The sequence below is a fragment of the Mytilus edulis genome, chromosome 2, assembly GCF_963676685.1.
Source record: "Mytilus edulis chromosome 2, xbMytEdul2.2, whole genome shotgun sequence".
Classification (NCBI taxonomy): domain Eukaryota; kingdom Metazoa; phylum Mollusca; class Bivalvia; order Mytilida; family Mytilidae; genus Mytilus; species Mytilus edulis.
In genome coordinates, this window is record NC_092345.1 from 94,721,964 (window position 1) to 94,737,411 (window position 15,448).

Consider the following 15,448-nt stretch of genomic DNA (forward strand, 5'->3'; position numbering starts at 1 on the left):
TTTGATCCATCATTATTTATTCAACAAGATTCTTAATTACAAAGCTGACATTATATGTCCAACTCTCAATTCACTCCCTCTCTCCAAGTAGCAAGCTCTATGGCATCTTTTATTTTTTTAAGGTGGAAAAATATATCAACTAAAAAATCCATATAAAATGCATTTAACAACTCAAAAGATATTCAGTATAACAAAATAAAACAAGAGGGAACAACTCTCTGTACTTTAAATTATATATAGGAATTATTTAACAAGTTCAATGAAAAGCTTTACTTATCTGCTTACTAAGCTTAAAGGGCATATCTACCAGTTACATGGTGTAAAATAAATAGCACACATTTTCATGAAAACACTGATGAACATTTATCAGTGAATGAACAGTTATTAAAACTATTTTTCTTGTCAAAGATGCACACAATTATATTATCTTTTTATTTGATTATTTTGTTATTTGGTGCACCACAGTGTTTACTGAAAAACAAAAACTTTTCAATCAAACAAATAAAAAACTTTCATGTTATCATAAATTCAAGGATTGTGGCCTTAGCAATATTTTGGTAATTCTAATTAAGATAATATAAGAAATTATAGAGGTAGATTTGCCCTTTAAGAAATGTAAACCTTGAAGCATTGTCTTTATACTTGATTTTGTGAACTCTTACTCAGATACAATAGAGCTGCTACATCTCTACATTCTACTCAGGAATTTCTTTTCAAGACTATAAAATAAAGCACTGTAAATCACTAATTGATATAAAATAATCAGTCTTTTCCAGCAATACAAACTCCATGTCAGGTAACCATTGTTCTAAAATACTGGAGTTGATTTGTCTATAGAGGAAATACCATTCTACTCCACCATAATTCCTAGATACCAGTAAATATCTACACATTTATATCGTCTTTATTGTATCTTGTCTTCAGTCATCACATTTCTTTGGACAATTTTATTCTTCACTATCAATCATTCATCTGTGAAATGCTTATATGAAAACAGTTAAATATTAAGTCCGCAGATGACAGTTTAATGTTGATGTGTTCATCAGCTTTAATCAATATAAGAACCATATGTCAATTGTAATGTTCCACCATTTCTGGAATCTATCAACATTCATATACAGTTCACTCACTTGGTAAAGTCTAATCATTTCTTCAATAAAAAGCTGGAAAGGAACTTTACTCAGAAATTAAACATAATACAAATACAATTATCCCAATGATATTTCTAAATACAAACAAACATAACTATATACAGAAAAAAGAATGCATTCAATATTCCATTTTTTAGAATATGAACACTAAAATGAACATAAAAGTAAGCTTTGATGCAATGATTTTTACTCTAGAAAATGGGAATTTTTTTAGGCTTGTCCATTGATTGAAGAATGACCAGCCAGAATAATACAACAATAATGTACAACTTAGTAAAACAGGAATTTGCTCTGTCTAAATATCATGATTATCAACCAATTTTCATTTCAACAATAAAGTTCTCCTTTCTTAAGACTTTAAGAACCAATGAAACAAATTTTTCCACTTTCTATTTACAACAATAAGTGCTTGTAAAGGAACCAGGAAGGCCTTAACTTGAACTGTCATATCACATTTTAGAAACAATACTATGCATTTAAAATGAGTTTTAATATCTTGTATTTGTTCATGCAGCCAGTGCCCCAACTTATTTTTTTATAATTATTTCACATTTTTAAAGTGTCGATTTCCTTCTTTAAATTTTGGTTAGAACATTGTGCTAAAATTACCTATTTTTGAAAAAATAAGACATTCTCAAATGCATCTTCCAATCTTAGTCAACATCATTATCTTTTTTAAAAACAAAATATTGAAGTTCCACAATCTGAAAAGGGTAAAATAGGCGTATTTATTTAGTGGCAAATAGTGAAGTTTTGAACTCCCTGAGCTATCCCTTAGTCCTAAAATATTGTCAAAAATAGGTTAATCTACAAAGGAAGGCAAACGACCTTTAACACAAGTCTACTATGTTATCCTTATTATACATAATTTACTGTGCATGTGTTTATGCTTCATACTTAAAGCAAGAATTTGGATGGAAACAGATTCAACACTATTTATAACAGTTATACTTAAAAAAAAAAAAATGCAGTATAACTATACTCAAGTAAAAGAATTTAAAATATTAAATTTTATAAATATAATAAAATTACTTTTTCCTAATTAATCACCAAGTCACATCCAAGAGCCTCTACCAGCACCATTATATCCACCCCCTCCAAATCCTGATTGGTTTCCTGAACTCAAAGAACTTGATGGTGCAGTATTAGCCACTGCAATTCCACCTCCAACATTTGATGATGGCTTGTTTTTAAGAATTGACTTTGGAGGTTGAAGTGGAGTAGCCATTAGAGGTCTTGGACCTGACTGATTCTGTCCAGCAGACTGTCGACCAAACTGACCCTGTAAATTGCCATTTGAACTCTGTCCCATACTTGACCTAGAGAATTGCTGTGGACTTGAATATTTCTCAGGATAATTTGAAGAATCATAGCTGTACTGCCTCGGAAGTGAGGATGATGAGGTGTTTGTCGATGATGCAGAAGCCAAACTTGAAGTCTGGCTTTGATTAAATGTTTGTGCTGCAATTGTTGTGCTTGACGTCCCCATATACTGTGAAGAATGGCTGTATTGCTGAGCTGGGTAACTCTGCTTCCTAGAATAATAGCTTTCACTGCCATAAGGTGCATTCTCTTCATGTGAAATCTCTCGTCCACCAACAGCCACTTTATGGCCTTGTTTTGCCAGCATCTGAGCTAGAGCTGCTGCTACACCAGCGTTACTTGAAGAGCTAGTAGCTGCTTCAGTTTTTCCATAAGATCCAGATTCGTAACTATCTTGTGTATAGTTCTCTTGTCCAACTGATGACCCTGGATCTTCACCAGGGGTAACAAAGTTATCTGGATATGAAGTATTGCTCTGACTTCCATCCTCACTAACTAAGTCCATGTTATATGAAGCTGAATTATCAGTGCTTCCAGTTGATTTCAGAACTGGATTAACAGTTTGTAAAGACATCTGGGCTCCTGGTGAAAGTTTTTCCTGTTTTGACAAACTTGCTGCAAGTTCAAGCTGCTTACTCAGATTTTCCATTAAGGTAAGAGTTTTTTCATCTAATGTCATATTCAGGTTCTTTGCTACTTGTTGAACAGAATGTCCTTGCTGCAATAGAGTAACTAACTGAGCCAGTTGATTCTGTGGGTTAATTGATGCTGAACCTGGTGTATTCTCACTACTCATAGACATAGTACTGTCTGATCTCTGTATCGGTTGTGAAGAACTTGATACATGCTTAGGCTCAGTGCTCTCAACTACAGGTTTAGCTGTATCCAGACCTGGGATGCCACCTTTTTCTTGTTCACCATACATAGCAGCCAACCTAGAATCAACACTAGGCTTAGAAGCAGGCTTACTTTGAGATGATGAGGAATGATTGTTGCTATGAGAACCTGAAGAATGAGTGTTGCTATGAGAACCTGAAGAATGAGCATTGCTATGAGAACCTGAAGAATGGCTGTTAGATTTCTGTTTTTCCTGCTGTGGTTTAGGCAATGATTGTGTTTTTTGGTAGCTAGACTTTTCTGGCTGTGCTGGTTGACTTGAAGGTTTTTCACTAACATGGTCACCTCCTCCATGTTCTTTCATCATCTTCAAATTCTTTTTACGAACTTTACACCACATTTCATGACAGTCTTGATCCTTTGGTAGACTGCAATACAAATACATGATATTATAAAGTCTGATTTATGAGTGAAGTTGTAATGTTTCTGTAAAATATATCTATATCAGATAGATATAACCTAAAACTAAGACTTAAACGTGCACCTTATTAGTTTTTCTGTCTTTGTTTTTATTTTAGTTTTCAATTCTGTCCATTATATTAGTCTTTCATTTGGAATACTGTTATAAGTTACAATCTGTCTTAAAATGGTGTAAAGCTGTCATGATACATATTATTCATCTTTGTGCACTGTTATATTTGTTGGAATGAATAAATACTTATTCAAAATGTACAGAAGTCATTTCAATTTTTCCATAATTTGTAAGAGCATAACTCTTGAATTGTAAAAGTGACGCCACCAAAATTCAAACTTGATCTGTGTTTTGTGATAATAAGCATTATGTAAATGTTTCATAACATTCGGTTCAGGCATATATAAATTAGAGAACTGAATCATAAATTCAGCATGTTTTCCATTTGTAAATTGCAATAACTCTAGAATGGTAAAATTACAGCACCAAAATTCAAACTGGACCTGTATTTTGTGGTAATAAGCATTGTGTAAAATTCCATGACGTTTGGATGATGCAAACTAAAGTAAGAGAAGGAAACCGATTTGGGACATACAGATGCACATGGGTAAAACTCAATGCCCCCTCCACTACGCCAGGGGCATAAAAAACACTCTTTGAGTAGTTTGAGTTGTATAAGTATCTATTATATTATCTAACAATTCTATACTATTCATTTCAGATGTAGCAGTTACCACAAGATCATTAATTAAAAGACTTACTCAGGTGGTGGAATCCTGTTTGGGTCTATATCTCTGAGCCATGGACAGACTAAAGCATGGTCAGCACTAATTCTTTTGGCTGGATCTAAATCTAACATCTGATCCATCAGATCTAAGGCCAATTTTGGAAGACTAAAAGTAAATAAAAGATGCTTTATTATTTCTCTTTTTAAAATGGATGATAAGACAGCAAACATATTGTATAAATTATAAACTTATGATCACAATTTTCTATGTGGATAAATAATATATAAGCAAGGGGTATTGTGGATGAAACATATATGTTATCATTACTGTAAAAGTATGTTGATATATTTTTATGTAAGTTTTTCTGTACTACAGAAGTACAACAGATGTACAAATAAGCATCCAAAACAACTGTTTAATTTAGCTGCACTTAGAAAGTGTCAAAACACAAGTCAGGACACAAAGCGGGTACAGCACAAATGTACATTATATGGGTTATTGAGGTTGTATATTATTACTTTTTTAAATTATAAGACAACATTTTTAAAAATACACTATTGATCCCAATTTTCTTAGTGGATAAATAACATAAGCAAGGGATATTATAGCGGAAACATATATGTTTATATCATTACAGTGAAAATACATTGATATAGTTTATGTAAGTTTTTCTGTACTACACAAGTACAACAAATGTACAAATAAACATCCAAAAAAACTGTTTGATTTAGCTGCACTTAGAAAGTGTCAAAACACAAAAGTCAGGACACAAAGCGGGTACAGCACAAATGTTTCATTGACGTTGGTATAGTCTAAACTATTTGAACTTCAATAATATTTAAATCATCAACCCTTAAAAACTACTGGTGCATTAGCCCAGGCTGTTTATATGGTTATTTGTAAGGCTATTACACCATGCTCATATATTTGGACATATTCAAAATTGACCATGTTGTTAGGGAAATGGGAAAAATTTACTCAAATACATTGGGAATTATTAATTGAGCATTATCCACCGCTTTCACAATGTTTCTGCATATTTTTAATCTTGAAAGTGAAAAAGTAGAGAAAGAAATATGTCTTTTTGACATTTAGTTCTGCAAAAGATGCCATATTTGACTCCATTAGGTGAATTAACAATATCAGACACGTCAACCAGTTGATCATGTTATCAAAATAATGTACAGATTAACACTCTTAATTTGAAAATTAAAATGCAATTGCGAATATATTTGACTGGATACCGCTGCTGTCTGCCAAATAGCACAGGACTGAATGGCCTTGGCAGAACAACTGTTCATATTTATGTATATATTTAGACACTATACGGAAATTGTTTTTATACTGAAATCGATAAAAATTAAAAAAAAATATGTAACAAATATTGTTTAAAAAAAGTGTTTGGAATTTCCCTCTTGGGGTACAATTTTGGGGGTATTTCCCTTTGAGCGTAGTCCAGGCGGTAAGACATTGACATTTTAAGGAATTAGAAAGGGAAAATGAACTTAATTAATAACATTTGATAAACATGGTATATAAATTACCAATTTGAATAAATTTATAAAAGTTTGACCATTGTTATACACGTTGTCATGGTTATGACGCGACGTTGTTGATGAAACACAGTAGTTCCGGTAAGTAGGCGGAGCTTATAGGTTAGCTGAGGTCATTGACATATAAAGCTAACGTTTATACCTATAGCTTTATCTGTATAGTAAAATAGCTGATTGCAGTATAAATATAATGTATGTGTCAGTTTTTCTGATCTACATCAGTACAACAGATATACAAAAGTACATGTCAGAAAAACTGTTTATTTAGCTGCCCATTCAAAGTGACAAAGCACAAAAGCCAGGACACAAAGCGGGATGTCGGGAATTTAGCGCGAATATATACATGTTAACGTTGCTACTTGACGTTACTTATAGCAATGGCTAGACGTTAGAATAAACACGATCTATACACAACGCATTTTATCTACTTTACACAACATTTATGGTGCCGTGACTGTCGGAAACAATGGAATAGAAGTTAAAAGAAGTACGTAGAGGACACAGAGGGCAAGTTACAAAGTTATTAAAGAAATTAGATGAGATTGAAAAGAATTCGGACAAAGACGATGTGAAACTAATTTCGGATGCAGTTGAACAGAAAAAGAGGATTATCGTGGATTTGAATGAAAAGATACTGGATTTAACGTCGGAGGAGGATGTAGAGGAGGAAATTCAAGAGTCTGATGAGTATATGTTTAATTTAGAGTCCAAACTTCGGAAAATTAGAAAAATATATTCTGATTCTATTTCTCAAAATGTCGCATCAACGTCTCTAGATCCAAATGCAAATAGTTTTATGCCATCTTACCCCACAAATTCATCGCTTACCAATGCCAATGTTATACGCAGCAATGAAACTGAAATTAATGTACAGCCAACCAATTTTGATAACTTTCGCTCCATGCAAAATACCCATCGTGACTTGCAGTCTACAAATAACTTGTACAACCAAGGCTTTTCTTCGGTATCAAATAGCAGTCAAAACCACAGATTACCCAAACTAGATTTACCGCACTTTGATGGGGAAATTTTACAATGGCAAACATTTTGGGATTCCTATGAAGCAACTATTCATTTCAACAGTACTTTGACCGAGATACAGAAATTTAGTTACTTGAAGGCCCAACTCCATGGCCATGCCGCCCAAACTATTGAAGGTTTCGCACTGACAAATGCCAATTACACCACTGCCGTTAATTTGCTCAAAGAGCGTTTTGGATCGCCTCAAAAGATTATTCATGCCTACATGAAAGCTTTAATGGATCTTCCTTCACCGTCAAATGATTTGAACAGCCTAAGAAGGTACGGAGACCACCTAGAAACGTACGTAAGAGGTCTTGAATGTTTGGGTCAAACACAAGAAATGTATGGCGCGCTATTAGTACCTATAATTATTAGTAAACTACCAGTAGAAACGAGAAAAAGTATTGCCCGTGAATATGATAGCGATCATATAACTCTAAACAACCTCAGAAAAGCCATCACAAAAGAAGCGAGAATTCTTGAAGCAGGACAATTTACCGACCGCGAAGGTTTACATACTACCGCAACATTTCTGACCGAAGCTCGCAATAAAACTCAGCGAAATTTCAATACCAACAATCCACGTTTCAATGACAAAAAACGTCCATGCATCTACTGCACTGGTATACATTTTCCGGGAGATTGCACGATAATTTCTGACGTGAATGAAAGACTGAACATCGTAAAGCAAAAGAAAAAATGTTTCAACTGTCTAGGAAACCACGGTGTTTCCGAGTGTAAATCACGTAACCGATGTAAGAAATGCAACAAGAAACATCACACCAGTATTTGCGGGGAACAAGCTACAGATAGAAAAGGACAGGACAGCAAGGAGAAATCAACCGTTGTAAGCTTGGTAAAAACAGAAGAACCAGAAACCGCAGTAATGTATACCTCACAACACACAAGCGTTTTATTGAAAACAGCTATCGCACCAATATCATACGGGAAACAGATCACAGAAGCTAGTATTTTATTTGACGAAGGTGCCCAACGTTCATTCATCACTCAGAGCATAGCAGACAAATTACAGATAAGACCAAGCGGAAGGGACACAATTGAACTGTCAGCCTTTGGAGACGAGGAGAAGAATATACGCCATTTGGATACAGCAACCGTTCAACTACAAACTGACAAAGGTGAGATTGTAAACATTAATGCATTGATTGTTCCAGATATTGCAGTTCCACTTCAAAACCAGACGAAATACTTTACACGCAATTTGCCATACTTGAAAGATTTAAAGCTCGCACATCCGACAAATAACGCTGATAGCTTTGAAATTTCACTCTTGATAGGAGCCGATTACTATTGGGATATAGTTCAAGATCACGTGATAAGAGGGAATGGACCTACAGCCGTAGCATCAAAAATTGGTTACTTGTTATCTGGACCGGTAATAAGAAACGGAGAGAAATCCTTAACTTCATCAATTCTTTTGAATGTTACTTCACACCATGCAGAGGAAAGCGATATCGAGAAATTCTGGAATCTAGAATCGTTAGGAATACGTTTACCACAACAGAACGATGAGGAGAGTTTTGTAAAGACTTATCAACAAGACTGTATCAAATTTGAAAACGAACGTTATTCTGCCAAGTTGCCATGGAAACTGGATCATCCGGACTTACCTTCCAACATCATGATCGCTAAAGCAAGGACCGAAAGCGCAATTAGAAGACTAAGTCGTGAACCACATTTACTTAGAAAATATTCAGAAATTATTGAAGACCAAATGAAGAGAGGGTTCATAGAGAAGGTAAACGATGAAAACGACAATGGTAAAAGCACTCACTATATACCACACCATGCCGTAAAAAAGGATTCGACAACAACACCAATTCGTATAGTGTACGACTGTAGCTGTAAAAAATCGCCAGATCACGCAAGTTTGAATGACTGCCTAATGTCAACCCCGCCAGATTTGAACGACTTGACAAAAATATTAATGGGATTTAGAACCAAGAAGTACGCAATAAGCACGGACATTGAAAAGGCTTTCTTACATATCGGATTAGATGAGAAAGATCGAGATTTTACACGCTTTTTTTGGTTGAGCGACACAGATAATCCCAGCAGTACTCTTACAACATATCGATTTAAATCTATTTTGTTTGGTGCAACAAGTTCACCGTTCATTCTTAATGCAACACTACTTAAACACTTGGATGCATGCAACACAAATGTATCAGCAATGATGAAGAATGACCTTTACGTGGATAATATTTTGTCCAGTTTGGAAAATGAAGATGACGCCGCAAAGTATTTTGTACAAGCCAGATCATTGATGTCGGATGCTGGATTCAACCTTCGTTCATGGAGTTCAAATTGCTCAAAACTTACAGATTTAGCCAAACAACATGACGTATGTGAAAAAGAAACTTTTGTCAAAATACTTGGACTGAAATGGGATACAGTTAAAGATACGATCACTTTTCAAAAAGTCGACTTATTTGATATTGAACTACCAAATATTACGAAACGTGAAATTCTTAAACAGTCGTCACGTATTTACGATCCGCTAGGATTACTTAGCCCTGTATCCGTACGAGCAAAAATTTTAATGCAGACATTGTGGGAACAGAAGTACGGATGGGATGAACCACTACCATTAGAAATACAGACAACATGGAAAAATTTAGCCAAGGATTTGGAGAAAACGACTTATACAGAATTGAAAAGACCGTATTTTCCCAATTTAACAAATCAGAAAACCCAACTTCATGTTTTTGTAGACGCTAGTACAACTGCATACGGAGCAAGTGTTTACATATGTAACCATCATGAGTCATCTTTAGTTATTGCAAAGAATAGAGTAGCACCACTTAAGCAACTGACACTACCATCAACAGTGACTCAGATACGACAAACTTACTGGATACCCCGAATTCGCCAATACGTAAGAGGAATTTTGCGAAATTGCGTAATTTGTCGAAAAATCAACAGTAAACCATATACAGCACCCGATCCTCCGCCACTGCCAAAAGTTTGATTACTTGAAGCACCGCCTTTTACAATTACCAACGTAGACTTTACCGGAGCGCTGTACATTAGAGATACACATGATACTGAACACAAGGTTTTTATATGCCTATTTACTTGTGCTTCAACGAGAGCCGTACACCTGGAAGTTGTACCGGACTTATCAGAAAAATCATTTTTACAAGCCTTTAGAAGATTCGCTAGTCGTAAATCTAGACCACACACCATGATATCGGATAACGCCTCGACATATTTAGCCGCCTCGGAAACATTAAAGAAATTAACCCAATCACCATCGCTAAACGATACGTTGTCAACATATGGAACAACTTGGAGATTCATACCAAAAAGAGCGCCCTGGTATGGTGGATGGTGGGAACGCTTTATAGGAATTACAAAAACTTGTTTGAAGAAAACATTAGGCAGATCTTACGTTACCATGGATACACTTCAAACAATTCTGACAGAAATAGAAGCGATCATTAATGATAGACCATTGACCTACGTATCACCGGATATTGAGGACGAGGAGCCGTTAACTACGTCACACTTGCTGTACGGAAGAAGAATAACTTTAACGCCGTATCCACAACAGAATATTGAATACATTGCCGTGAATAGTGGAAAACAAGAACTGCATAAACATTTGAATAAACAGTCGAGTTTAATGGAGCATTTTTGGAACCGGTGGAAATCCGAGTACATAACGACTCTTAGAGAGTTTCATCGCCAAACAGGAAACAACTTACAAACTATACAAGTTGGAGATGTAGTGCAAGTCCAAGATGATAAATTACCGAAAAACCGATGGAACATTGCCGTTGTTGATGAATTGATCACCGGAAACGATGGTTTTACACGAGCAGCTATAATACGAACTAGTGCAGGACGTACTTCGCGTCCTATAGTAAAACTGTACCCGCTCGAAATCCGAACAAACATTAACAACTTAGATGACAATAATGATGATTCTTCAACAGAGAGATTGACAAGAGTTCTACCAAAACGAGAGGCATCTGTCCGAGCTCGAGAGAACATCAAGAATTGGACTACCCAAAAGGGATAGACTTCGTTAAAAGTGAAAGACTTCGTTAAAAGTGAATTTAATAAGTGAATTATTTGAATTTGTTTTAGAAAGACATTTTAATTATTTCATTTTCAGAAATATCTATTCGATTGACATTTAAAGTAATTAATAATTTCATATTTTAACTTTTGCCGGCCCCGAGAATGTCGGGAATTTAGCGCGAATATATACATGTTAACGTTGCTACTTGACTTATGTAATTATGACGTTACTTATAGCAATGGCTAGACGTTAGAATAAACACGATCTATACACAACGCATTTTATCTACTTTACACAACACGGGAACAGCATTAATTTACATTATTAAGTTTATTCAGGTTGTTTCTTTTTTTTTATATATATAAAATTCATGAATTATATAAAGAAAATTTAAAAAAAAGACTACTACTTAAGAACTGCTGGTGCATCACTCTTATAACAATATGGTTATTTTTAGAGATATAGCAACATGCTCATTTTTGAAAGTATGGAAATTTGCTTCAATGAAGAAGGAATTATGTATCCAAGTTTTCCTCAAATTCAGTTTCTAATTATAGGAACCTGTAACTTATGTCCCCTTCTGAAATATTACATATATTTTTCTACAAAAAAAGGTAAAGATCTAGTAAATGGTTGAAAAGACAATATCAGACAATAATAACACCACATAGCACATGAATGGTGATTTATATTTGCAACCTTCCTAAAACTTCTATTGGTACATACTATCATTACTTTACTAAACATTGCTATAGTCCATGTCAGTTTTTCTGTACTGCGTTAGTACAACAGGCATACAAAACATGTCAGAAAAACTATTTATTTAGCTGCCCATTCAAAGTGTCAAAGCAAAAAAGCCAGGACACAAAGCGGGAACAGCATACATGTATAATATAATGTTTTACCACCTAATGAGAATTGGTTAATAAAACACTCTTATGCAACTGTGTCTTTAGTTGCAAGCAAAACAACAACAAAATTTTTTAAACAACTGCAAACCAAATACTGTTTACTTCGTCATTTCCATTAAACAAAAAGCAGTTTAGTGTTAAAGAATCACAGCTTAATGTACTCATGGATGATATACCTTATTTTTATCTGTTTTTCTGTATTCTTTAGGCTCTGAAATGTATATATGTACCAAACTAAACATTAACCATGCACTTACAATGAAAATTCTTCCCTCAGCTTTCTCCTGTACTGCTTCTTTGGTTTAAAGGTGTGGAACAAAGGTAATTTGATAACATCAGCCCACACTCCAGGACAAGGTGATCCACAAGTTTTACTTATTAATTCTAACTGTGGAAATTCTTGATTAGCCTGGAATATTGGCTTTCTTGTGAATAATTCTCCTAATATACATCTGAAAAGGAAAATAACACCATACAATACAATCTTTTAAGAACAATCTGTAAACTATGCATTATTTTTAATTAAAATGAAATCAATTTCTTTCATTAAACATAATCAAGAGAACACCTTAAAAACAATATGGGAATGTGTCCATGATAACAGATGATGATGCCCCTGTTTGCATATAACATAATAAAGGGACATAACTCAAGAAAGGTAAAAGTGACACAATCATATGTCATACTTGATCTGAGTTTTGTGTTAATATAACTTTCATAACATTTGAGGCAAACTTAAGTTTGAGAATGCAACCAAAAAAATGATTAATTCAGCAATTTATTAATTAATAAAGGGGCATAACTTTAGAACAGAGAAAGGGTTACCACTTAAATTCAAACTTGATATGTGTTTTCTGTGTTTTGTGATAATAAGCATTGTGTAAAAGTTTCAGAACATTTGGTTTAGGCAAACTAAAGCTATCTAGAGTGGAAACCATTTTCAGGATGAACAGACAAGGGTAAATCTTAATTGAACGGAGGGGGCATAAAAACTACAGGGGCAGATCCAGCCATTTTAAAAAGGGGGGGTTCCTAACCCAGGACAAAGGGGGGTTCCAATTACATGTCCCCATTCAAATGCATTGATCGTCCAAAAAAAAGGGGGGGTTCCAACCCCCAGAACCCCCCTCTGGATCCGCGCCTGAACTAAAAACCGAAATTTGTTTAGAACAGTCACTTGTTTGTGTAAAGATAATATTAATGAATTGAGTTTTTAAACGTTACCCTATACTCCATATATCAATAGCTGGACCATATCTTTCTTCACCAAGCAATAACTCTGGTGGTCTGTACCATAAGGTTATGACTTTATTTGTATACAGTCTTTCTTTGTCATCAGCTTGATACAAACGAGCTAATCCCCAATCACCTAGTTTTATCTGACCCCTGAAAAATGCAAAATATTTTTGTTAAAAAAACATCCCTCCTTGTAGATTTTTGGATGAAATGTGTATATAAAACCCATAGTTCACATTTCAGCTTTCCTGTACATCTTTGGAAATTTCGAATTGTTAAACCAATGTTTCCAGAAGGGAGGGGGAATTGTTTCAAAGGTTGTTACCAAGCTAAGCCTATTTTTTCCAAACCTGGCAAGGCATGAGGAAAACAAAGTCAGTGTTACTTTAACTTAACCTTCATGTTTGCTGGTAGTTCAATAATAAACAACATGGTTTTAAGAAAATGGGGAAAAAAAATTAACTCAAAGTAGCAACTAAAATTTTACAGGATTTTATCAGAATTGTTTCAAATATTGGATGCAACATAATTTAATGAGATTAACTAAAAACTGACTGAAAAGACATCCGTCATCTTTTCTCACACAAGACCAATATTAGTAATCAGTCTTTTTGGCATGATTTTCAACTTAACAAAAGCTATAATAGGACACACCTATAATCAATTCTCATTATCTGGTGAAGATACATCACATAGAAATCAATACAATATCCTTGACTTTTACTATAATAAGCAATTTATTTTTCACACATCTGACAGGTAAGCATTTTTCGTTCTCATACAAAAACAATTTTAAGGCATTATGAAGAATTAGTTCAATGATATTTAATATATCCCCCTTTTGATATCTTAATCGTCAAAACATTTGAATTTTTACTGAATCTCATTGTTTTGAGAACATAATAACAACTCTGAAATTAGTTAATTTTACATATGAATGGGACTGAAACCAACACATAATATACATTGTTCAAAGCTATTTTTTTACAAACAAACAAGTGTTTGACGCTGATCCCCATTTTCTTTAAAGAAATAAAAAATAAATAATATGATATTTCTACATAGTCACAACACATTTGTATATAAAGTAATACATACCTATTATTGAGCAATATATTTGAACACTTAATATCTCTATGTAAAAAGTTCTTTTTATGACAATAACTCAAACCATCAAGTAACTGTTTAGTAAATGAAGCAACATGTTCTTCTTTTAGATGAACCATTCCGGATTCCAATATTCCCATCAGATCATGATCCATATATTCAAACACTAAGTAGAAGGCACCTGAAATAAATAAATAAATAAATAAATAGAATTTAACTGGATAGGACTGAATACATTCCATTTGCTAATATCTAATTTTACTCCTTTCAAAAGATTTCTCAAAAGATTTGGACTTTATTTTCTATTTGTAACAACATTCTTAATTCTGACATAACGCTCTTCTTTCACTTTGCGACCAAAGCCATGAACTTATTCCAATAAAACATGAAAAGCATGTGAGTGACTTAAATTGCACCATCAACTGTATTTTAAACTCTGATCAAAATGGTCATTTTTTGGTTCAACTTGCTTTGAAATTCAATAAGATCATTCTGAAAGTAGGTTAACATGTATATTTTTATTCTTATAAGGGTGAAATATAGGTTTTTTTAGAAATTGTTTGCTTCATCAAACAAAATGTCTACCTTCTATCTTGTTTTATACTGTGGATTTATGTTTTTGTGGCTAGCAACCTTTTGTGGATTCAGACAATCTGCATTACAGTGGATATTTGATTTTATGGCTTTTCCAAAGTAAGCATATTACCTTGAACCCATGAAACCCACGGAAAACACTGTAAATAATAAGGAATCATCAGTAGCTTTGGAGTACCAAAAATCTTAATTTTCAGATTATTTTTGTAATTTTCCTATTTTTCAAAAAATAAATTTGCAGATATTTCTAATGACTATATTACCTTTGTCTTTCTTGAAGTCTAATGCTTGCTGTTTATCTGTCACAATTTCCTTCAAGTTAACAATATTTGGATGGTTAAGCTGCCTAAGAATTTTGATTTCTCTCACTGCAGTAATTGGGAATCCTTCCTTTTCATTCTCTAGCCTGACCTTCTTCAAGGCAACCAATTCATCTGTAAATATCCAATTGTTCATATACAT

General features: G+C 34.0%; 1 protein-coding gene across 1 annotated transcript in view; it reads right to left on the reverse strand.

Annotated features, from left to right (window-relative positions):
• The window catches only part of LOC139513519 (cyclin-dependent kinase 12-like), a 24,983-nt gene continuing 9,535 nt past the window's right edge, over nucleotides 1-15,448 (reverse strand). Inside the window, exons 5-10 of the mRNA XM_071302115.1 lie at nucleotides 15,250-15,420; nucleotides 14,384-14,573; nucleotides 13,274-13,435; nucleotides 12,307-12,501; nucleotides 4,545-4,676; nucleotides 1-3,739 (exon numbers count right to left, since the gene is read on the reverse strand). Coding sequence (XP_071158216.1) covers nucleotides 2,206-3,739; nucleotides 4,545-4,676; nucleotides 12,307-12,501; nucleotides 13,274-13,435; nucleotides 14,384-14,573; nucleotides 15,250-15,420 — 2,384 coding nt within the window. The 3' untranslated portion in view covers nucleotides 1-2,205. The remainder of the gene's footprint in view (nucleotides 3,740-4,544; nucleotides 4,677-12,306; nucleotides 12,502-13,273; nucleotides 13,436-14,383; nucleotides 14,574-15,249; nucleotides 15,421-15,448) is intronic.